A 23,238-nucleotide genomic window follows, 5' to 3' on the forward strand; every position below is an offset into this window, starting at 1 on the left:
TTATACTTTAAATATTTATGTTCAATAGGGGAACCAATACAGTGCAGAAGATATCTGAATAGCTAGTCCTTTGTAACACCCCCCGCTGCTGTTTAGAGTTCTAGATAAGGGGGTCTTACCTATTTCCTCTGTATTACACTCACATTTTACCAGAGTCAACGTACAGGGCCAGTGTGGAGTCACTTCATGCACATGAGATGGTACTTTCAGTTTCCCCAAAGATTGTGAAATCCAGATTACACCCCAAGGTTATGCCTCACCTTGGAGACCTATTTTAATGTCAATTAGTGAATGTTGACTAACTTGTCGTTAGCATGACTGCAAAAAATAAGGCCTGCTTCAGTGCAATCACTAAAGATGTACACAGGAGTGAGGCTCTTGGCCAGGTGTGTAATACCAGTACTTTGGGAGGCTGAAGCGAGGGCAGGGGGAGGATCACTTGAGGCCAGGAGTTCGAGACCAACCTGGCCAACATGGTGAAACTCCATCTTTACTATACAAAAATTAGCTGAGTATGGTGGCGCACGCCTGTAATCCCAGCTACTTGGGAGGCTGAGGCACGAGAATCACTTGAACTCGGGAGGCAGAGGTTGCAGTGAGCTGAGATTGCACCACTGCACTTTGGCTTGAGCAACAGAGCAAGACTCTATCTCAAAAAAGAAAAAAAAAAAAAGACACTTGGCAAACCTGTAACATGTGCAGGTCCTGGACCTGGGCAGTGCTCAAGGCACTATGTCCACTGGGCCAAGACTCAACATTGGCCACGCCCCCTGCTTCCTTAAATCTAAGGCCATAAAAAGAGTTGAAGTAAAAGCCTGGCTAATACCATGACGACATTTACTTTCTGGCTTCCTGCCATCAACCCTCCCTCTCACACCATCTGCGGGCAGGTAGCAGATGCAGGAGAGAGAGTCCCACAAGACAGAAGGTCAACAGCACAAGTTGCAAGCAGCCTGCCTATGTCCCCAAGGCAAGGTCTCCCCTGATGTGAACAGTGTGACCCAAGTTGGCATTGAAACTGAACAGCAGGGACTCACCAAATTCAAATGAACAAGGAATACCCCAAAATCGGAAGAGTTCTCAAAACATTTTCAACATTTTGGTAATTAATTACCTCATCTCCAGTTAGGTCGATATTCCATATTAAGACATGTTTTATAATGGCAAACTCTCTTGACTACCTATCTTAGAATTTTTTTTGAAGTCACTATTTACAGTGTAGATACTAACAGGCATGAGAGTCAATACAGGGATAACTTTTATTTCAAAAAATTAAACACAAACCAGTATTTTGCCCCTTCATAGATGAAGCCACATCTTTTCAGGATATGAGTATAAAGTAACAAGCCTAGGGCAGAGCTTGTGCTGACAAAGTCCTGAAACTAAAATGAGAGGAAACACATCGCTCTACTTTGGGATAAGTCATGACCAAGACTTAATTTCAGAGACGTTCTATGAACAGAGGTGCTTGGAAGCCACGGTGGCAGAAGGGAAAGAGGGGGAAGTATGCCGAAGAGCCTCCAGGCATGACAGACAGCCCCCTGAACAAGCACAAGTGACAGGCCCTTTGGGTCTCTGCTTCTCACTGGAAAATGACGAAGGCTAGATCTGATGACTCCTAGTGCCAACATTTAATGAAATTTGAAAGTTATGCAGGACTTCACACACGTAAGGAATTGTTATATTGCAGAATATTATGCAATAGAAAGTTCACGATCACTATACTTAGCTCTAAAATTTTTCAGAGAAACAGCAGACTAATAAGTGAGTCTTAAATAAAGGAATAACATTTTAATGAAATAAACAGAGCAGGGAAACCAAAGAGCCAATTAGGGGAAGAATCTTGAAAAAGTATGGCTTCCCACAGCAGCAGCACTGAGGAAAATGCTATCAATTTATGCCAGAGGAAAAAACCTCCAAAAATGTCCAATAACCAAGCGCACAGTTATGGTCAATAAGATTTTGAACATGTGTCACACATAAAGAAAATTTTCATTTATTTTTCCCTTCAATACACTTCAAAATAACATGTAGACACAGAATCACAAATATATACAAAACAAAGTATCGCCTGCTTTTTCAGGAAGAATTTTCCCTCAATTCTTTTACCTGCTGTACATAAAATTCAAAGCTTTCCTGTTAAGGAGAAAAAAAGAGGGAAGTTAGAGATAAAGCTACCAGCAAGAGGTGATGGTACAAAACTTAAAAAAATCATAAACACTACCAACTGGTAGCTAAGACGGCCAGGCCCATGGAAATGCTACCCCTCAAGCTTCAGCACACCTTCTTGTTTCATTAAATCACAAGTTCAAGGGCCTTGGGTTCAGAGTCAAAGTTAGCAGGAGTTAGGGTACGTGTGTATGTGCAAGCATGTGTGTACGTGCACATATGGAGGTATTTACACCTGGGTATGGAAGGCTGAGGTGTTCGAAATAAACATGGTATAGTGACTTTCAGTTCAATGATGCAACAAAAAGGAATTGTGCATATGTGATTTCTCTTATTAAAGAAAACAGGCCGGGTGCAGTGGCTCACGCCTGTAATCCCAGCACTTTGGGAGGCCAAGGTGGGTGGATCACAAGGTCAGCAGTTCAAGACCAGCATGGTCAACATGGTGAAACCCCATATCTACTAAAAATATAAAAATTTGCCAGGCATGGTGGCGGGCCCCTGTAATCCTAGCTACTCGGGAGGCTGAGGCAGGAGAATCGCTTGAACCCGGGAGGTGGAGCTTGCAGTGAGCCGAGACCGCGCCATTGCACTCCAGCCTGCGCGACAGAGCAAGACTCCGTTTCCAAAAAAAAAACTTTCCTACATGAAGAAATAAAAACCAACTTATGTAAATGAACAAGTAATTACCAGTGACATAATATGCTTGGCTGTTGAACTACAGGCCATTAAATCCTATTTCAAGTTGAAATGATAGAACTGCCCCAAGGACATTTGGTAAATCCATGCCTATAGCTGAAGGTCTGAGACAGACCTTGTATTTTAAACTGTGGCCCTAGAGAGCTATGTTCTCCCACTGCTGCAGCCAAGGCACGCTGCTCAGTCCCTCCAGCCATCCCCTGAGGGTTCTTCACAGAGATCTAATCCTCATGTAATTAAGTCTTCAACTTATTTTCTTATACATTGTTATGAAGCGTACATAAATCTGTAGAGGTATTTTTTCCCTTTAATTAAGAAATACTCACAGGGGGTTCAGTGAAAGGGACAGACTCTCCAGCATTCTTCAGCAAAACTGCGTAACGCTTGAGAAACAGATCATCCAATTTTGTATTCTTTGCAGTCAAATGTTCATACAGTGCTTTAGCAGATGTGACATCTTTCTCTGAGGCTGACAAAGAAAAAACTATATTAATCAGAGATAAAGACAACCTATCTTACTCTTTTCACCAAAACACGTAGCCACTCAGGGATGGCTGGATCCCTTCATCCCATGGCAAATGAACACTTAACTACCTTCAGTAAGAAGCCATGCTCAGAATCTACCATCTCCCTCACTACTTCTCTACATCTCTCATTCAGCATCACTCACTTTGAAGGAGAAGAAAATGACAAATATGGCTACATTTAAAGGCCTTTAGAATAATATTAATGGTACCATTCACTTAGGTTATTATTTTGAAGACCTATGATAGTTCAAGTGACCACAAACTGAAGTCCTCAGTTATAAAATAATACACACACCTACCATTCAATCCCCTTTGGCTTAAAACCACTTTGAAATCAAGATAATCCAGGAACTGTTGTGGAGAGGGACATGTCAATTATGGAGAAATCTACATCAAGATCATCAGCTCAACACCAAAAAAGTTTTTCATTTTTCTATTGTGAAATAAATATGGAGAATATAGTTAGCTACAGTGATACACACAAAAAAAACCTACAGGCCGGGCGCGGTGGCTCACGCCTGTAATCCCAGCACTTTGGGAGGCCAAGGTGGGCAGATCACGAGGTCAGGAGATCAAGACCATCCTGGTTAACACGGTGAAACCCCGTCTCTACTAAAAATACAAAAAATTAGCTGGGCATGGTGGCGGGCACCTGTAGTCCCAGTTACTCGGGAGGCTGAGGCAGGAGAATGGCGTGAACCTGGGAGGTGGAGCTTGCAGTGAGCCGAGATCGTGCCACTGCACTCCAGCCTGGGTGACAGAGCAAGACTCCGTCTCAAAAAAAAAAAATAAAAACCTATAAGAAGACATTAACAAGTTACACTAGTTTCACTTAAGTGAATGATAAAATAACTTAGGAGCCAAATTTGGCTGGCTGTCTACTTGTGGCTGACTTGTGGAAATTTTTTAGTTTACCATCGAGATCGTAAGGTCTCTGCTAACAATTACTGCTGGTAATTCAACTCTTTAATTTTGCATTAGATTGTTAGCATCTAACCACCAAATAAACCCTTGCCCTACGCTGACTCTGATATTGTCAATCGCAACTCCAGCAGCACCAGGGGATCCCCCTAACGTGGATATGAGAAGTTCAGCAATCACAGTCTCCCAGAGTGGAATGAGGGTGAATGACTCATCAGCTCTTAGAGGAGTTGGAACACATCTTTGCTGTTTCCATGAAGTCAACTTCTTGTGTAAATCCTTTATTCCCCTCCCTAAGGAGCTGAACCCTTTCCCTACTACTATCAAGGGCTCAAGCTCTATCTTCTAGGAAGCTGCTCTGAAAATTCCAGCAACTTGCCTTTCTTTACTTCCTGATTTTTCTACCTTCCTCCCAAGATGGATTACCTAATTTAGTAGTAACACATATAGTTTTAGGCATTTGACACGATTTTACATTACAGGCATACCTTGGCTTTAATGCACTTTACAGATGTTGCGTTATTTACAAATTGAAGGTTTGTGGTAACTCTGCCTTGAGCAAGTCTATTCATGCCATTTTTCCAACAGTACGTGCTTGCTTTGTGTCTCCGTGTCACACTCTGGTAATTCTTGGAATATTTCAAACTTATTATTGTTATATCTGTTATGGTGATCTGTGACCAGTGATCTTTGATGTTGCTACTGTAATTGTTTGGGGGGTGCTATGAACCATGCACACGAAGGCGGCAAACGTGAGAAATGTGTTCTGACTGCGATGTTGACTAGCAGTTCTGCCGTCTTCCTCTCCTCAGGCCTCCCTATTCTCTGAGACACAACAATATTGAAATTAGGCCAATTAAAAACTATAATAGCCTCTAAGTGTTCAAGTGAAAGGAAGAGTCACACATCTCTCATTTTAAATCAAGTGAGAAATGATTAAGCTTAGCTTACTGAGGAAGGCATGTCAAAAGCTGAGATAGGCTGAAAGCGAGGCTTCTTGCGTGGAACAGCCAGTTGTGAATGCAAAGGAAAAGTCCTTGAAGGAAATTAAAAGTGCTACTCCACTGAACACACAAATGATAAGAAACTGACACAGCCTTACTGCTGAAATGGAGAAAGTTTTATTGGTCTGGATATAAGATCAAACCAGCCTCAACATTCCCTTAAAAACCAAAGCCTAATCCAGTGCAAGGCCCTAACACTCTTCAATTCTATGAAGGCTGAGAGAGGTGAAGAAGTTATAAAAGGAAAGTCTGAAGCTAGCAGAGGCTGGTTCTTGAGGTTTAAGGAGAGAAGCCATCTCTATGACATAAAAGTCCAAGGTGAAGCAGCAAATGCTGATGCAGAAGCTACAGCAGGTTATCCAAAAAATCTAGCTAAGACCACTGATGAAGGCGGCTACACCGAATGACAGATACACAATGTAGATAAAACAGTCTTATATTAGAAGATGTCATCTAAGACTTTCATAGCTAGAGAGGAAAAGCCAATGCTTGGCTTCAAAGGACAGGTTGACTCTATTTTCAATGGCTAATGCAGCTGGTGACTTTAAGTTGAAGCCAGTGCTCACTTACCATTCCCAAATCCTAGGGCCCTTAAGAATTATGCTAAATTTATTCTGTCTGTGTTCTATAAATGGAACAACAAAGCCTGGAGGACAGCACTGATGTTTATACATGGTTTACTGAGTATTTAAAGCCTGCTGTAGAGACCTACTGCTCAGGAAAAAAAAGATTCCTTTCAAAATATTACTGCTCAGTGATAATGCACCTGGTGGCACCCAAGAGCTCTGAAGTAGATATACAGGGAGATTAATGTTCTCAGGTGCCCTCATACAACATCCATTCTGCAGCCCATAGATCAAGGAGTAATCTAGACTTTCAAGTCTTATACATTTTGGGCTCACTTCGGCAACACATGCACTAAAATTGGAATGATACAGAGAAGATTAGCATGGCCCCCGCACAAAGATGGCATGCAAATGTGTAAAGCATTCCATGTTTTAAAAATAAATTTAAAACAAAAACAAACATGTTTCATAAGGCTATAGCTGACACAGACAATGATTCTTCTGATGGATCTGGGCAAAGTAAACTGAAAACCCTCTGGGAAAGGTTCACCATTCTAGATGCCATTAAGAACATTTGTTAACAGGAGTTTGGGAGAAGCTGACTCCAACCCTCGTGGATGAACCCCTTCGAGGGTCTCAAGATCTCTGTGGAGGAAATCACTGCAGATGTGGTGGAAATAGCAAGACAACTAGAAGGAGAAGTGGAGCCTGAAGATGTGACTGAACTGCTGCAATTTCATGATCAAACTTAACATGATGAGAAGCTGTTTCCTACGGATGAGCAAAGAAAGTGGTTTCTTGAGAAGGAATCTACTCTTGGTGAAGATGCCGTGAACACTGTTTAGATGACAACAAAGGATTTAGAGTATCGCATACATTTAGTTAATAAAGCAATTGTATGGTTTGAGAAGACTGACTGCAATTTTGAAAAGATGTTCAACTGCAGATAAATGTTAACAAACAACATCGCATAGTACAGAGAAATCTTTCATGAAAGGAAAAGTCAGTTGATGTGGCGAACTTTATTGTTGTCTTATTTTAAGACACCTCAACCTTCAGCCATCAGCATTAAGGCAAGACCTTCTACCAGCAAGATTACGACTCACTGAAGGCTCAGATGATTGTTAACTATTTTTAGCAATAAAGTATTTTAAATTAAGGTATGTATTTTTAAAAAACATAACGCTATTGCACACTTAATACACTACACTATCGTGTAAATGTAACTTTTATATGCACTGGGAAACCAAAAAATTCATGTAACTCACTTTGTTCATTATATTTTTGCTTTAATGTGGTGGTCTGGAACCATATCTTCCAGGTATGCCTGTGGTTAGTTACTGGAAATTTGAGAAATTTTATGACTATATCTCTATTTTGAAATACAGAATGTTCTCCTCAGAAGTATAGAAAAAGAGAACTGACTTACTAATTCTGACTCCTGAGTCTGTTGTCCTCCCATAGATAAAATCAATGAAGCAATTATTTACCCCATGCCTCCAGTGAGCAAATCAGTGGGCAACAGATGGAGAGGCGATCATGATTGAGAAACGCTAACATTTATTTTGATGACTGAGGAAACTTTAGACTAGTTTCCTTTCATATGTGATTGTCTGGCAATCAGGGAACAAACTGGTTAAAAGACCAGAATTTGAACTGGGACGTAAAAACCTTGGGCTACTTTTTAATCAAGGGTCTATCATTTCAAAGGAGTAGCAGGCAAGCAGAGAGGGTACTGAAGGAGCAAGAAGGCCGGTTAAGTGAGTCTCAAATTTCTGCTTGTTTCAGGTGGCAGGCCCTTGGGGAGACTGAACTAGTTTCTCATATATAAGTCCAAGAGGATTTCTAGGTCTTCCCAGGAGACTGGGATTCTACTCAATATACCTGGACTGCTCGGAAGATGTTCAGTAATACTTTTTAAAGTTATATGCATAATTTCATATTTTTCTTAATATATGGTTTAAAAACATATTCCAGCACTGAGTTATTTATATCATAATTATCTGATATTTAGGATTACTGCCTTTGAGCTGAAGACTGACTTAGTTGACTATACTACAAGTCATTTACATAATATAGTCACTTAATAAAGCCATTTAAATAATCTAATAATATAGTCAAATTAAACTTATATTACCATAGCTTTTCATGAGGGAACTATATGCTTCTTCCTTTTCGTTTAATTCAGGAATCAATTCTAACAGAGATTTCAGAGTTGATGCCTAGGAAATTAAATAAAGGTAATATTACCAAAACCTCAAATTAACAGTGAAATAGAACACTGACAAATCAACCCTATATTAAAATTTTTCACAATAATTATAACAGAACTGCCTATTCAATTTAATGGACTATTGTCCCTTGTATATTAGCATTTGATATTGACTCAATAATCTACAGCTAAAACAAACCAGCATTTTTCACAGTTAATGCAATTCCACTTACATTTCTACAAATATTTTCCTAGAATATGAAAAACATTGCTTCTTTTGTCAAGTGGTGACCATACCATACCAAGAAGTTATAAGATTCCCAAGGGTAGAGAGATAACCCTATCTTTAGGTGCCACAACTGGTTGATGAAATTGTAAAGAATTCAGTTAAAACATTCTGAAGTTTTACCCACTTGACATACAAAAAAGAGTATTTCCAGGATCTCACTGAAATTTTTACTTATTTCTTCCAGGGAATAAGCAGACTCAGCTATGATTTTATTTCCTGTAGCAAGTGAATACAGAACTGCTATGCCCTAATGAATATCTGCTGAGTATTTCCCACCCTACTCCAACATCACCGGATAAATCCATGATGGACATATAAACATTTATGCCTTCTTCCTATCTCACCAAGAGGAGCAAAATCTGGCTTAACTATTTTACTGTCAAACAATGGAACACTGTTAACAGGCATCTTAAAAATCCTAACTCCTTTTTATAGCATGTTTATTCAGTCCACACCTGGACCTGCATCCTCCCAGGGCTTCTTCTATTTTAAACTCTCCTGGGTGGAATGTTCTAAGCAGATACGTTGCTGTGCATTTCCCGTCCCATCTCCTGGACAAGGGAACAGGGACTTGGCACAATCCCAAATGTGGACTGACAAGTGCTTTTCAGATTCCTTGTACTTTTTAATCACAAATATAAAAACGTAGCCTCTGACAGGAAAGAAAGGGCAATTAAATACTTTCTAAAAGTTGTTTATAGTAAATAAATACATGAGTCATAGATGCAATGAAGCAAATTTTTAAAAAGTGTAGGTATATTTAGGGGAAGTGTGTAGAAATTAAGGAAAACGTAGATCTCCCAAAATGGACACAGCCTAAATGTTTCAAATAAAACAAGCATCACAGTCGGCATGTGGTTTGAAACTTCATAAAGAACCCAAATAAACTAAGAATGTAGTTTCTGGTGTACAAGAGGTAAAATGAGATCTAAGAGAAATTTAATTTTATACTTACTGTTAAACATCAATAGAATTTAATATACCTACTATGTACCCACAGAAACTTTTTACAATAATAAATTTTTCAAAAGGACTTGGTTCTGTTACACACTCACCCACCCCTTCCTTATACAGTGTAAAAAAAAAAAAAGTAACTGTACAAATTAGAATATTTGTGGCTCCATATCAATTTGAAAGCCAAGTGGCTCATTTACCTGATGGTTTACACCTGATAAATGCTCAAAAGTAGCCACGTGCTGGGAGACACTCTGGAGTATACATTTCTTTTGGCAGTGCTTCTGCATTGTTAACTGTCCCAAGGTGACCTAAGCAATGTAATTTTAATCTTCCTTTTTTTTTTTTTTTTAAAGTAAAGACAAGGTTTCGCCAGGCTGGTCTCAAACTCCTGACCTCAAGTGATCCACCCACCTCGGCCTCCCAAAGTGCTGGGATTACAGGTGTGAGCCACCATGCCTGGCCTAATCTTGCGTTTTTAAGGGCCTTTTCTTGGAGATCTCAATGCATAACTATGTAAGTGGAAAATTCCTGCATGAACTTGTTTTACATTTCTAGTTACAGCTAAAAGATGACAAAACTGACTCTATCAACATCCTCTAAAAGTAAGTAAGTAAAGACAAGAAAAGTCTTGAATCTCTACAGTATTCTCAAATAAGGTCCTGAACCAATAGGCTTTTACGTTAAATTCAATACTTCTGAGCAAGGCACGTGCAGTATCGTTGATTTGTTAGCAAGTAAAGCAGAGTACCTTTCCTCGTTTCCCAGAATTCCTAAGGAAGAACACCAACAAAATCGAGGTTTGTTCAGCAATTGCACCACATCTCTAAAAATTAAAACATTATTCAGTAAGTGAAGGTTTCTGATAAACAAGCGGATCAAACTGAATATTTCCAATTAAGAAAGTTCACAATAATACAGTAGTGTATTATTACCAATAGGAAGGCCTAATAGTCGACTATTATTTTTTAAGGCAAGAAAAAAGAAAACAAGTGTAAGCTATGCCAAGCTTTACTAAATGCTGTCCTTGGCATTGCAAGTATAAAGTTTGTTTAAAAAGAAAAGGGAAAAATTAAACTAATGCTTCAACAACCACAGAATAAGGTTTAGGACTGCAAAGAAAGAGGAAAAAAAGAAACACTATTCCTCTCCAATTATACTGCCAAGCATTCACAAGTGAGCTAGGGATCATAAGGTTAATTATACATTTAATAAGGTGTCAGGGAGATAACTGCTCGTTTCTTTATAAAAATTAAAATGTACAAAGCAAGTTCTCTTTAAAGTATAATTACCTACACTTATGCATACAAAAGGACTGATTTCAATCTCTCTATTTTATAAAAGGCTTTCATTGCAACAGACAGCCAGCGCTTGAGAAAGAGACCAAAGTTAAACTCAAAAAAAAGTTTATATGACAGACCAGATAAATCAAGTGTCTATCCAATCTTAGATGCTATAGTAAAATCAAATATGGCTAAGACAATATTTTAGTTTACACTCATCACAGATGTCATTCTTTTAAGTTTCTAAAAGAACACTGCTCTTTCAAAGCTTTAAAACACTGTCAATACTAAAACTAATGGTATAAAAAGAACTTTTTAGGGACACACAGAACATTTACATTATGCACTGATGTTTTTGACATCTGTGAATAAAGTATTCTTCGCTACGGCAAGAATAATCTCTTACTGTTTGACAAGCAGGTAAAGGATGGGTGAAGGGTTTATCATCTGAAACCCCAGTCTAGTGATGAGATGGTAAATGAAAAGACTCTGCTGTGGCATCAACACTCAGCTACCACCAAGAGCCCTTCGGTGAGGTCACTGCACATAACGCAGTTCTTTCTGAGGGAGTAGGTACCATCCCTGCTGCCTCCCACCTAGGCAGCTGTCAATCGTGCTCTTCAAGAAAAACCTTGATTATGGCAGAGAACAAGCTGGTAGATGAAGTACCAAGTGCCACTTTCTAAAGAACTATCAAAAGGATGTGTTAAAACTGATTGCATACCATCATGTGTAAAATTAGATATGTATATGCTTATTACACCCCTAGTAGGTACTTAGATATGTACGTATGAAGATAAAGCATGAGTATTTTTTTTTTTAAACCACGGAAGATAGCAAAATAAAACAATTTTAAAAGTCCTGAAATCCCTATCATAAACTGCCTTTTCCTTAAAATTAAAAAAAAAAAAAAAAAAAAAAATCAAAGGGAAAAAAAAGTAAACAAGCCAAACAAAGCAAGAAAATTCCCAGTGAACTGGAATTTCTCTTCTCCAGCAACAAAAGTAAGAGTCTGAGAAGCAGTGCTAATTCATCCTTTATAAAACTATTAACAGAGACCCAGTTTTTCAAGAATTCCTTTTAAAAATGGCTTGGATTCTACTGTCAAACTAGATGAACTTTAAGGATCAAAACTGGAGGTCAAGCACATGGGTACAGTTTTACCTTCCCTATCTACTACTTAACATCTTCCGCAGCTGGTAAAAATGTAAGGGAATATAATACTATTTACGATCAGAAATTGGTCCCAGGCCTCAATTTGACACAGGGAGTCTACACAAACACAGCCGCTGGCGGGATCACGGTGACTGTTTGACTGCCACCTGCTGGGAAGGGGCTCCCCGGCGGTGCCTGTTTGTGTACATTGCCAGTGGCAGCTCCGATCACCCACCGTTCTGTCGGCACTTGGCGTAGCTTTATATTTAGTGCTGTTAAAATGGCATGAATGCAGTTGTCTCCTTCGCTGAAGATTGCTAATTTAACTGAGAGTGCGGGCCACAGAGACCTGCATTTGTCATTTAATGTGTCTGTGACACACAAGTGAATAGAAAACATATTCAACTCTTAATAAACCTTGAATAAGGCACCGAGAATGTTTGAGTATTCAAGTGAGAAGCTGTACTTGAAAAGCAAACATTTCCTACTTTTTGTTTGCAAACTGTGTTGCCATGGTGATGCACAGTATCTAGAGCATTTGAGAAATTAAAGTAGAAAATCAAAGAAATTGTTGTTTTGCATTACCTATCTGCACAGAAACATTTGCCTTTAATTATTTCAGCAAAACTCATTGCCCCTACCTACTCCCCACCCCACTCCCTTCCAACCTTAATTCTAAGAACATTTCTGGTTTGATCTGGGATCTTTAAAAACAACTAACCTAAAACCTACCATCCAGTCCTTGTCCTGCAACCTTGATTCACACTGAATTTAAACAGGCTAGCTGCGCACCACACTGAATTTCCAGTATTCCACCACACACCTATGTCTAGGAATTTCTCAGTTTACTTCTTGCAAGCCTCGAGCCCCACTGCTCCATGAGTGGAGGGTCATTACCTGTAGGAGAGCTCTGGCATCGTCCACCTTGCCTGCGTCCACAAGTTGAAGGAAAAAATCAGTGACAGGTTTATAAATTGCAAACTGATTGGCCAATCTCTCTGCCATGATGCTTACTGGAAAAATGACAGGTAAGAAAAATCATTAGAACAGTGGTATAACTCACCTACCAAAGAAATTTGGTCTAGTCTCACTAGAGAGAAAATGTGCTTTTGTGTTCTTTAGCATAAACAACTAACTTACTCTTTTCAACTGCTGGTTCCAACTGCTCCTCTATTACTTTTCTGAATAAGTATGCCAAGCCGAAGTATTGGCGTTCAATGACTGGATTCTCTGAAGTAAGCATATTTTCAATGTTTTCTATTGCGACATCTATGTTATTGCTGTTAGAAAAAAGCAAAATAAATTATTTTAAAATTTGCTTTTATATTAATATTGCAGACAGTTTAGTATAAGAACTTACTTTTATATCCACTCATGCTAATACTTTAGGAAAAAAATGAAATACATTCACAAGTAATCAAATAAAAACACTGCAACTGAAACCCAATCACATTTAAGTAGCAAAAACAATCACTAGCTGGTTCATGCTACTGTGGTTGCTTATCTTATTTCACAGCAGTTGAAATAGTTGCTTGTTTTAACAATGCTCTACAGACAAGATCAAACAACTATATACAGGAGAATTAATGAAGATAACTTAAAAAATTCTGTATCTTAAATATTTTTGCCCCTCTTTGGATATAAAATAAAAACTTGTATAAATGCTATAATTTTGGCTTTATGATCCACAACTGGTCACTACTGCATAAAAATCATATTTAACATCCCAAGGTTCTTAAAGATACTGATGTTTCAAAAGGCATATATGCATGTCTCTAACTTACAGTCGCCTCAATTTCTTTTTGTCAGGTATGATACATTTGGAAAATACTCAATTTATACTAAAAACCTCAGGAAAAAGTATCTTCACACTTTGAAAAAAAATCAGTTACATGGTCTTATTTAGCAAGTTACGGTAAAAATTATCTCTATCTTTTTGGTTAAGGTAATCTATAATGGAAACCTTACTGTTATGGCATACTAAATCCAATCAGTCAATATTGTGTTGAAATTATATTAAACATAAGAATTCTCTAAAAATGAATACTCTGTTACAATATATTTTTCTTATAAGTTTTAAAGAATTACTTAATAGTGAATATGTTCTCCAAATCATATAAAACTGTGTTTATATGGTAAAACTTTAAAATTCACCCAGTTCTTAGATGAGTAATCTCCTCAATCTTCTGATTTAAAACACTCACATTTTCTTATTAAAGGAAAGTTGTATTTGGGGAAATAGTTTGAAAAGGTCAAAACAAAACACAACTGTTTCTCTGCTCGAAGAAAGAACAAACAAAAAAAACCCTACAAAAACAAACATTACATTTTAATATCATGTCCCATTAAATGTATGCAAGATTACTAAAGAACATTTTTTCTAAAAACATATTAAGAGTATCAAATTCCATAAAGTACTTTGCTAGGGGGCTTATTAAAAATCAAGTCCTTATTTACTTCTATAGGGGTAATTTTCAAAAGGAATTTAGAGACAGTGGTAAGAAAATCAGCTCTAAATACCTCCCTTTTTGTTGGGGGGGGGTTGTGTTCACAGGGTGGGTAAGGAATATGAATACAGAAATGCACATTTTTAACAAGCTTGCAGGGCCCTCTCCTTCACAATATTCTACTAGTGTTCCTGTCAAATATTACTGACAAACAAATGAGGTCATTTTTCATTTCTGAACAAAGTGTTTCGACAAGAGGTCTGACATATATACACAGGAATGAGAAAGGTTATCAACTGTGGAGCAAGATTTATGAATTTGGTAAATGCTGTTTATTCTAAGATTTAAGGTAAAGAAAAAACATATTTTTCAACATATAATTACTCCCTAATCAGCAACCAACATCAACATTTCCTCTGCAGTTGATATGGTTTCCACATGTCTAAAAGTTTTTAAAAGGTGGTATCTCAGGTAATGCCCATTCTAGTGGCCAATGAAGGAAAAGAAGGCTTGCAAATACTCACTTCTTTATTTGTGCCAAAGCAGTGTTATTGATGAAAACCATTTTTGAAAGTCCAATGGAGTCTTCGAGTCCATTTACCATCTTCTGAACTACTTCTATGTTTTCAACATCACCCTTCATGGCCAATGCCTGGATGAGGCGGGTCACTGCTATCCCCGAAGGGGTCTGCTGCTGATCCAATGCTGTTTTCAGCGTTGTTAGAGCCTCTAAAATACAAGAGCAGGAGACACGGCTTTTCTTATATGACCTGTGCTGACTTTAATGCATTTTGAAAACCAGCTTTTAAATATGAGCACCAAATGGCCATATACAAAAAGCTATGAATAATTTAGATTACAGAAAATATTAATACTTCATGAGATACCCCCCAAAATTATGTACTTGACTACATAAGATATTTGAGGCCTGAGAAATTTCTTCTTTCAGGCACAGAGAAAATACAAATGTTACCGACAATATGAGTTCCATTTAGGGATAACATTTAGTGACTAAAGTTGATAAGTTCAAATGAATATAAATAAGAGTTTCTAAAAATTAGAGTTTCCAAAAATGTGTGACTTCTATCCATGTTCATACTTGTCCAGATTTTATTAACTCAAAGATTAAATGATCATCGAAACTCAATATCCCAACAATTCTTTCTCAAAAACAGTATCTCCCTCTAGGATCAATGTTCCAAACTGAAACATTCAACTTTCACACCAACAAATTTATTTTATGATTAGATGCCCTGTGATTATTTTCTTGCACTAAATTTAAAAAAAAAGCAGCCTATTGATTACCATGAATACAGATAGTCCCTGACTTACGATGGGTTTATGGGGTAGTTAATGCATTGTCAACTTAAGATGAGTTTATCCGGACTTAGCCCCATCGGTAAGTTGAGCAGCATCTGTATAAGCAATGGAGTTTTGTTTATATGTTTTTTTGAAGTATTACACTTTCAAGTACTTGATTGTAAATAACTATGGAATAGCCTTCTAGCTAACTGACTCATAAAACTGTAGCAAAATCATGATATGAAATAAAGTGGTAGACTGAGGAACAGCATAACAATTACCCCTACCATTATCAAAGAAAACTTATAGCTTTACAGCAACTAAAGCAATGTAACTTAGACAAAACTAAGACTCTCCAAATAAGAACAGCTTAGCTTTACAGAAAAATGGGGAAAGGGTATTAATTAAAGTCTACTAAAAATACAGTGGAAAGACATGATGAATTTAGTGTTCATTAATGAATAAACAATTTATAATTATTTGCAATATACAATCTAAACCACTCATTCTAAAATGGGAAAAAAGAAAGTTTAAAAAGCATAGTCAATAAAAATTTAAAAATACACATGCACATATAGGAAACAAAAAATGTTTTTATACTATTTTAAAAATATAGTTTATAATAGGCTTGATAAAATTTTGTTACTGGGTGGTCATACACAGATAATTATAATAGTCTTATTAACCAAGAATATTGTCAGCTAGGGAGGATCTTCCCACAGTACGTTAAAACGGTAATAACAAAAATAAGATTAATGATGGTGACGACAGTAACTCAAACTTATTGAGCATTTACTACATACCAGGCACAGCAGTTTAAACAGCTACTCTCACAACTACCCTTCCGAGACAAGTACCAATTTTACAGATGAGACACCTGGGCACAGAGATTAGTTTGCCCAAGGTAAGGTCATATTTTTAAACAAGACTCGAAGATTCCAACGATCCCAGAGCTTCCATCTACGAGTGCGTGTGTGCACGAGAGAGCAGAAGGGTGGGGAGAACAGACCATTTCATGTCTGTCCAAAGATAGCACAGGACCTTGTGACCTAAATCCTACTCTCATATAAGGCTTGCCTTCTGTACAGTTAATGACTTCAGGGACACCAAAAATGATACCCATCCACATCCCTCACCCCAGGTCCTTTCCCACTGTCACCTAATTCCAACATTTACACAATTACTCACTAGTGATACTGATTACACTGTACAAGTGCCACGTATCAGCTATTAATATTCACCAACAGTAAAATTTAATCAGCTTTATTTTTTCTTCCTATTTTAGATGGGGTTGAGAAAAAGAAACCTAAAACAGAGAAAGGCAGAAGAACAGAAGGGGACTTTTAAAAATTAAGAGCTCTCATCAGCCATGGAGCAAAATAAGTGCAAACACCACTCCTGTCCTCACTGATGATCATTTTACTCCAACAACAGGTTTGTGGTGATATGCTCAGGAAGGGGGGTGGGGTGGGGGTGGAAAAGGTAGTGCCGCAACAGTGGGTTCAAGGCTCCTGCTCTCAGGCAACCTCCAGTTGAGCTGAACAGCTCAGAAGAGTAGATGATAAATGATACCATGTCCTTTCCTGTAGCTTACACAGGGCACCTAACATAAAAATAAAGGGTACCAATCAAGCTGAAGAAATTTGGGTCAGATTCAGCTGAAAAATGAATCTCTGAAATCAGAAAAGTGTTTTGTTCTTATCTCCATGTCTACAGAAACAAAAGCTATTTAAGACAATGAGCTTATTTATATGGCGAGCAAGTTTAACTTTTCATTGTTTTAAAATTGTTTATCATTTTATTACATAAAATACTAACAGGACATAAAGTCATTTTTTGGGGGGCCAGGGGAAGGATTTCGCTCTTGCCCAGGCTGAGTGCAGTGGCACCATCATGGGTCATGGCAGCCTCAACCTCCTGGGCTTAAACGATTCTCCCACCTCTGCCTCCTAAGTAGCTGGAACTACAGGCGCATGCCACCATGCCTGGCTATTTAAAAATTTTTTGTAGAGACCAGGTCTCGCTACATTGCCCAGGCTGGTCTTGAACTCCTGGACTCAAGCAATCCTCCTGCCACGGCCTCCCAAAATGCTGGGATTACAGGTGTGAGCCACTGCGCCTAGCCACAAAAGTCTGGGCACAAAAAGTGTTTTCTATTCACTTACATATTCAGTACTAATCAATTAGGAAGACAGCTAAAGACCAGTACATTTAGGTATTATAAGCAACATTAAAGTTGCACAATTAAACAACAACTTCCTCTCAAGGATGTGAAATTATGTGATAAACATGCAGGACGGGCACAGTGGCTCATGCCTGTAATCCCAGCACTTTGGGAGGCCAAGGCAGGAGAATCATTTGAGGTCAGGAGTTCAAGACCAGCCTGGCCAACATGGTGAAACCCTGTCTCTACTGAAAATACAAAAATTAGTTGGGCATGGTGGCAGGCGCCTGTAATCCCAGCTACTCAGGAGGCTGAGGTGGGAGAATCGCTTGAACCCAGGAGGCGGAGGTTGCAGTGAGCCATCCCACCACTGTACTCTAGTCTGGGCAACAGAATGAGACCCTATCTCAAAGAAACCCAAAAAAACCAAAAAACCAAAAACCGAAACAAAACCCTAAAACAAAACAAAACCAAAACATGCAATGAGGAATAACACCATTATTACAGAGAGAGGAAACAATGAGGTTACACTTCCAGAGCTTTTTCAACCTTCCTTAGAGATCTCCTAAGTGGGTTTTGTTGTATTGGCAAAACTGCAGTATCACTGTATTCACTCAAATTCAAATGTAAATCTTGAAGTGGAAAGTTACTTACCTAAATTTAAGAGATTCATCATAGTCCCCCTTGGGAGATCATTCGTAAGACCTCCATATCCAATTTCATCCCCTTGAAAACTCTTAAACAGCCTCTACCAAACCAATGGCCCCCACCCCAATCCTCCCCAAAGTCATGTCCACATCTTTCAGGTGTCATTCTCTTAACATTAATTTGAAAACCTAAACTTCAAACAAACACTGTATTTTATTGCTGTTTGTGTTATGAACTATTTAAAAAGTATTAGATTAAGTTTTAAAAATCAATATTATAATCATTTGGTGCACAATCCCACACATTTAACACTCAATTTAACTCATTTGCTATCTCACACACAACCAACACAATATGCAAGAAACAACTGCTGGGAATTGTTTCAGATGCTCTAAAGTATGTTAATTTCCAAAGCAAAATGACTTGTGCTGTGAATTTTAACGCACTTGAAAGCCTGTACTTTCTCTCGTTCTGGAACACAAATTTTGCATGTCTGAAGAGCTGTGATTCATCTTAAGAAAACCCATCTTGTGTTAAATGGAATGGAAACTGGACTAAGTGGTCAAATGACAAGTACATTCATATTCAAGCTGTATTATAAATGCATGTACAGTAATTTACGTCTCTCAGCTACCACAAAAGGCTCTTGATAAGCAGGTAATTTGCTAAATGGACTCCTTTATCCAAGTATTCGAAGGGCGTTACAAGAAAAATCTGCAGAGGCATTAATGTGACGTAAAGGTCAAGCATTGTGACATACCTTTCAAATAATCCCGCCTAACTTGCGTTATGATGAGGAGGCTGTTGGCAGCATCGTTCAGTGTGAAGCCCTTGATGTGGGTCTCCGCGCTAAAAGAAGCAGACATTTAGAAAGGAATTACTGACATGCTTCTGATACGATAATAAATGGTTGAGCACCAAGGTGAAATTATAAAAACTACTGTTCGTATGTTAAAAATATTGCTGCAAAATATCGACCTGGAGACAGCTTTTGTGTTATCCTGTCAATGGTTATAGAAGGATAATTTTTTTTTGCATTCTGACAGATGACAAAGTTGGAAATGAGCAACAAAAGAAACAAAGTACAAGATTTTTTTTAAACAATCGGTTCAGATTCTTGAATGCTGACATATTAGATGACTAAAATAACTGCGTGCCCCGCATTGTTCTGCCGTATCCTAAGCTGGATACTTTTTTTTTCTACATTCACAGTAATTATAAAATGTAAAACTCTTCTTCCAGAAACAAAAATGAAGATTTATTTTCAGCACCGTACATTTTAAATATAAACTAAAGCAGATTACTAACACTGTATCATTTGGTCAATTAATTTTCAAATTTCTGCCATGTAGATTCATACAGTTTTTGAAGCCGAACATACTACAGAACTCAAACTATTGGTACTTTAAAATTAAAAATTTCACACAACCATCTTGCCCTAGCCTTAAGTTTGAAATGAAACACCAACTTTTAAAACTCAAGAGCAAAAAATCACTTGACTTTTCAATAAAACCTACAGGATTAAAAAAAGCAAAATGAAACAACAAAAGCAAACAGGAAACCCCAAAACCTAGCTGAAGATTTCTGTTTGCTACACTGTTTGTGCATCTCCTGCGATGAAATTTCAGCATCCTTAATGCTCCTAGAGTTCATCTCTGGATTAGAAAATCTGAACAGGTCAAAAGGAACCAAAGCAATTGCTGCCATTTGCCTTATCGAGCTCAGTGATGACCTTGCTGCCAACAACAGCATGGACATATAAGCTGGGCAGATTGCAACGAAAGCGGGGTCACTGCTAAATTATTCTCATCAATCCCAAGAAAATCCTCCAGAGACACTATGACATGCCCATCCTCTCAGTCACTTTCAGCCTCTAAGGTCCACCCCCTACAGTCCCTGGACACGGGATTTTCTTATTCCTCTGACCAATCCTCTTAATCCCACCAAAGCACCCATTGCTCAGTTTGACTTTTCTCCTTTGTCCCATCTGTCAAAGCTCTTAAGTCAACAACTCATGCATGAGACTATGAATTACACAAAGGATTTACTTTCTCAATCTTTAGCATGATTAAATAAAAATTAGACACTATTAAAAGCTCACTTCTATTATTACATGTATTATACCATATTAACTTAAAAATATTCACCTACAATCCATTAAAACCACAAGGTAACGAAACTTCTCTTTTAACTGACACTAAGTATGAACTACAAACCTTTGAAAAACCTCAAAGCCTATAACGTTCTTTTTCAATAATCTCTTCCTGTCTCAAGTTGCCTGCTCATTACAAATATGAAAGTGGAGATAAATATCAGAAGAAACCCCAGATCTATTCTATAATAATATATCCTACATATGTAGAAACTGATCAATTACAACCAAAACAGATTCCAAAGTGGCAAAAAGAGAAAAGTTTTAAAAAGTTGCGGGTAGAGATCTTTGCATTGGAATCATTTATACAATATAATAAAAGACATTAACTTTTGACTCCTAATTTTGATCTTTCAAAATTAAAACTCGAAAAAATCGAGTCCAGAGCTGTCAAATCAAACCTTCTGTGATGATGGGAATATTCTTCACTTGTGTTGTCCAACACGGTTAGCCACTAGCCACATGGCTACTCTGATGAAGAAACAGAAATCTTAATTATATTTTAACTAATTTAAATTTAAGCAGTCACATAGGACTAGTGGTTACTGAACTGGATAGCAGAGAATTCCAGACATTTTATTTTTAGAACTGTCAAAATGAAGGGAAAAAAATTATAGGGGAAAAAGAGTACCCCTCTTTCAATTTACAATCAACTGCAAAAATTAAACTATCTTAACCAAAGAAGACAGTATTATAGGGAAACTTTCACATTGGACATTTCAGAGAATTTATTGCTCTGAAACGACAGCATTTCAAATTTAAGACTTTTGTTGCCTTATGGTTTTAATGGATTTTAGGTAACATTTTAAAGTAAATATGGTATAATACATGTAATATAGGCATGAGAAGTGAGCTTTCGTGTAAGCAATGACTGTGCTTACATAACATGCACAAAGGACATTAGTTGGTGATTATATTATTTAGGATAACAAAAACTGGCCAATTCAATAAAAATCATCAGTGACAGACATAGCATTTTTTCCGAACAGAATGATACAGGAAGCCAAGAGGAACGAGAGAAAATCAAGTTCTACTCTCAAAAGATAAAGTAGGGTTGTTGTTACATGATTCCTAAAGTCCCTAAGAATATGGTTTAATGTTAGCAGAGATATAAAACAAGAGTTTATATCCCCTACTGCTCTTTGAATAAGTGGTTTCCCTCCCTTGAAAGCATTTACTACAGATAAATTATTTTGAACCATGAGGAAACTAAAAAATGAAAGAAAGTTGGTTTATTGAACATTTTTAAAAGGCAGCAGTTACTATTACTTTTGAGGTTTCATGGCTTATTGGGAAGGTTAAATGACTTTGTAAATAAAGTTGAAATCTTATTAGACATCAAGTATATCTGTAACATATTAGATGACAACAAAGGCAAAATAAAAATGACACTATGGCTTTTTTTTTTTTCCTCTGTCACTCAGGCTGGAGTGCAGTGGCACAATCTTGGCTAACTGCAACCTCTGCCTCCTGGGTTCAAGTCGTTTTCCTGCCTCAGCCTCCTGAGTAACTGGGATTACAGGCATGTGCCACCACGCCTGACTAATTGTTCCTATTTTTAGTAGAGACAGGGTTTCACCAAGTTGGCCAGGCTGGTCTCGAAATCCTGACCTCAACTGATCCACCTGCCTTGATCTCCCAAAGTGCTGGGATTATAGCCGTTAGCCACTGAGCCACCATGCTCCACCAAAACCATGGCTCTTAAGTTTGACCAAGTGACATTACATAGAAAACTGTAACAACAGATAGCTATGGATCCAGAGTAAGACTGCCAGAATAATACTAGAGCGGTACTGCCATTTGCTACAGTAGCTCATTTGGCCACCATATTATAATAAAGTTGCCTATAAAAAAGCAACAATTGTTTTTCACTCTGATCACTGACACAGAATGGGAATGGGAAGAGAGGACCTAGTTGGCAATAAACAGGAACTGAATCCACAAAATATCTCTTGAAATACCTCAAGTAACATAGTTGGATAATTAGTAACTTGAACTTTCACTTCTGAATTTTCAGTCCAGCATTATTTTTTAAAGTACTCAACAATTTAAGCCATGAAACAATTCTACATAGTCAGATATAACATTTTATTGGTTCAAGGGAGAGGACATGCATCCAAAGCCCAGACTGACTTCAGGCTTTGGATCTTGGGTTCTCTTGGGTGCATACAGATGCATGGGGGAAGGCAACTCCCAAATAACCCTGGTAGATAACACAGCTAAAAGTCTCACTTGTATATCAAACTAAGAAGCAGAGCATGATGGCGGATGCCAAGGACTGGGAGGAGGGGAAATGAGATAATGGTTAAAGTACAGTTTCAGTTATGGAAGATAAGTTAAGTTCTAGAGCTCTATACAGCTTAGTGCCAACAGCTAACAATACTGTATTTATACTGAAAATTGCTAAGAGGAAAGATCACAAGTGTGTTCTCTCACACACAAAACCCAATAAATAATATTGAGGGTGGGAAGAAACTCTGGGAGGGGAAGGATATGTTTGTGACCTTGAAGTGGGAAATGGTTCCAAGGGTGTACACTTATCCCCTAACTCACTGAGATAGATACATTAAATATATATCTTTTTACATGTCAATCATACCTCAAGAAGGCTTCATGAAGATCTAGAGAAGGGAAGAAGATAAACCTTGGCAATCATTAAAAAATCAGGAAACAACAGGTGCTGGAGAGGATGTGGAGAAATAGGAACACTTTTACACTGTTGGTGGGATTGTAAACTAGTTCAACC

At 37.8% G+C, this 23,238-nt stretch overlaps 1 protein-coding gene across 1 annotated transcript in view; it reads right to left on the minus strand.

Moving 5' to 3' along the window:
* Positions 1-1,241: 1,241 nt before the first annotated feature.
* The window catches only part of LRPPRC (leucine-rich pentatricopeptide repeat containing), a 142,795-nt gene continuing 120,798 nt past the window's right edge, over positions 1,242-23,238 (minus strand). Inside the window, exons 31-38 of the mRNA XM_011978201.1 lie at positions 19,101-19,189; positions 14,751-14,955; positions 12,920-13,059; positions 12,677-12,792; positions 10,093-10,167; positions 8,024-8,108; positions 3,195-3,337; positions 1,242-2,136 (exon numbers count right to left, since the gene is read on the minus strand). Of these exons, the coding sequence (XP_011833591.1) occupies positions 2,080-2,136; positions 3,195-3,337; positions 8,024-8,108; positions 10,093-10,167; positions 12,677-12,792; positions 12,920-13,059; positions 14,751-14,955; positions 19,101-19,189 (910 nt within the window). The 3' untranslated portion in view covers positions 1,242-2,079. The remainder of the gene's footprint in view (positions 2,137-3,194; positions 3,338-8,023; positions 8,109-10,092; positions 10,168-12,676; positions 12,793-12,919; positions 13,060-14,750; positions 14,956-19,100; positions 19,190-23,238) is intronic.

This window comes from Mandrillus leucophaeus, unplaced genomic scaffold (assembly GCF_000951045.1).
Source record: "Mandrillus leucophaeus isolate KB7577 unplaced genomic scaffold, Mleu.le_1.0 Scaffold190, whole genome shotgun sequence".
Taxonomy (NCBI): Eukaryota; Metazoa; Chordata; class Mammalia; order Primates; family Cercopithecidae; genus Mandrillus; species Mandrillus leucophaeus.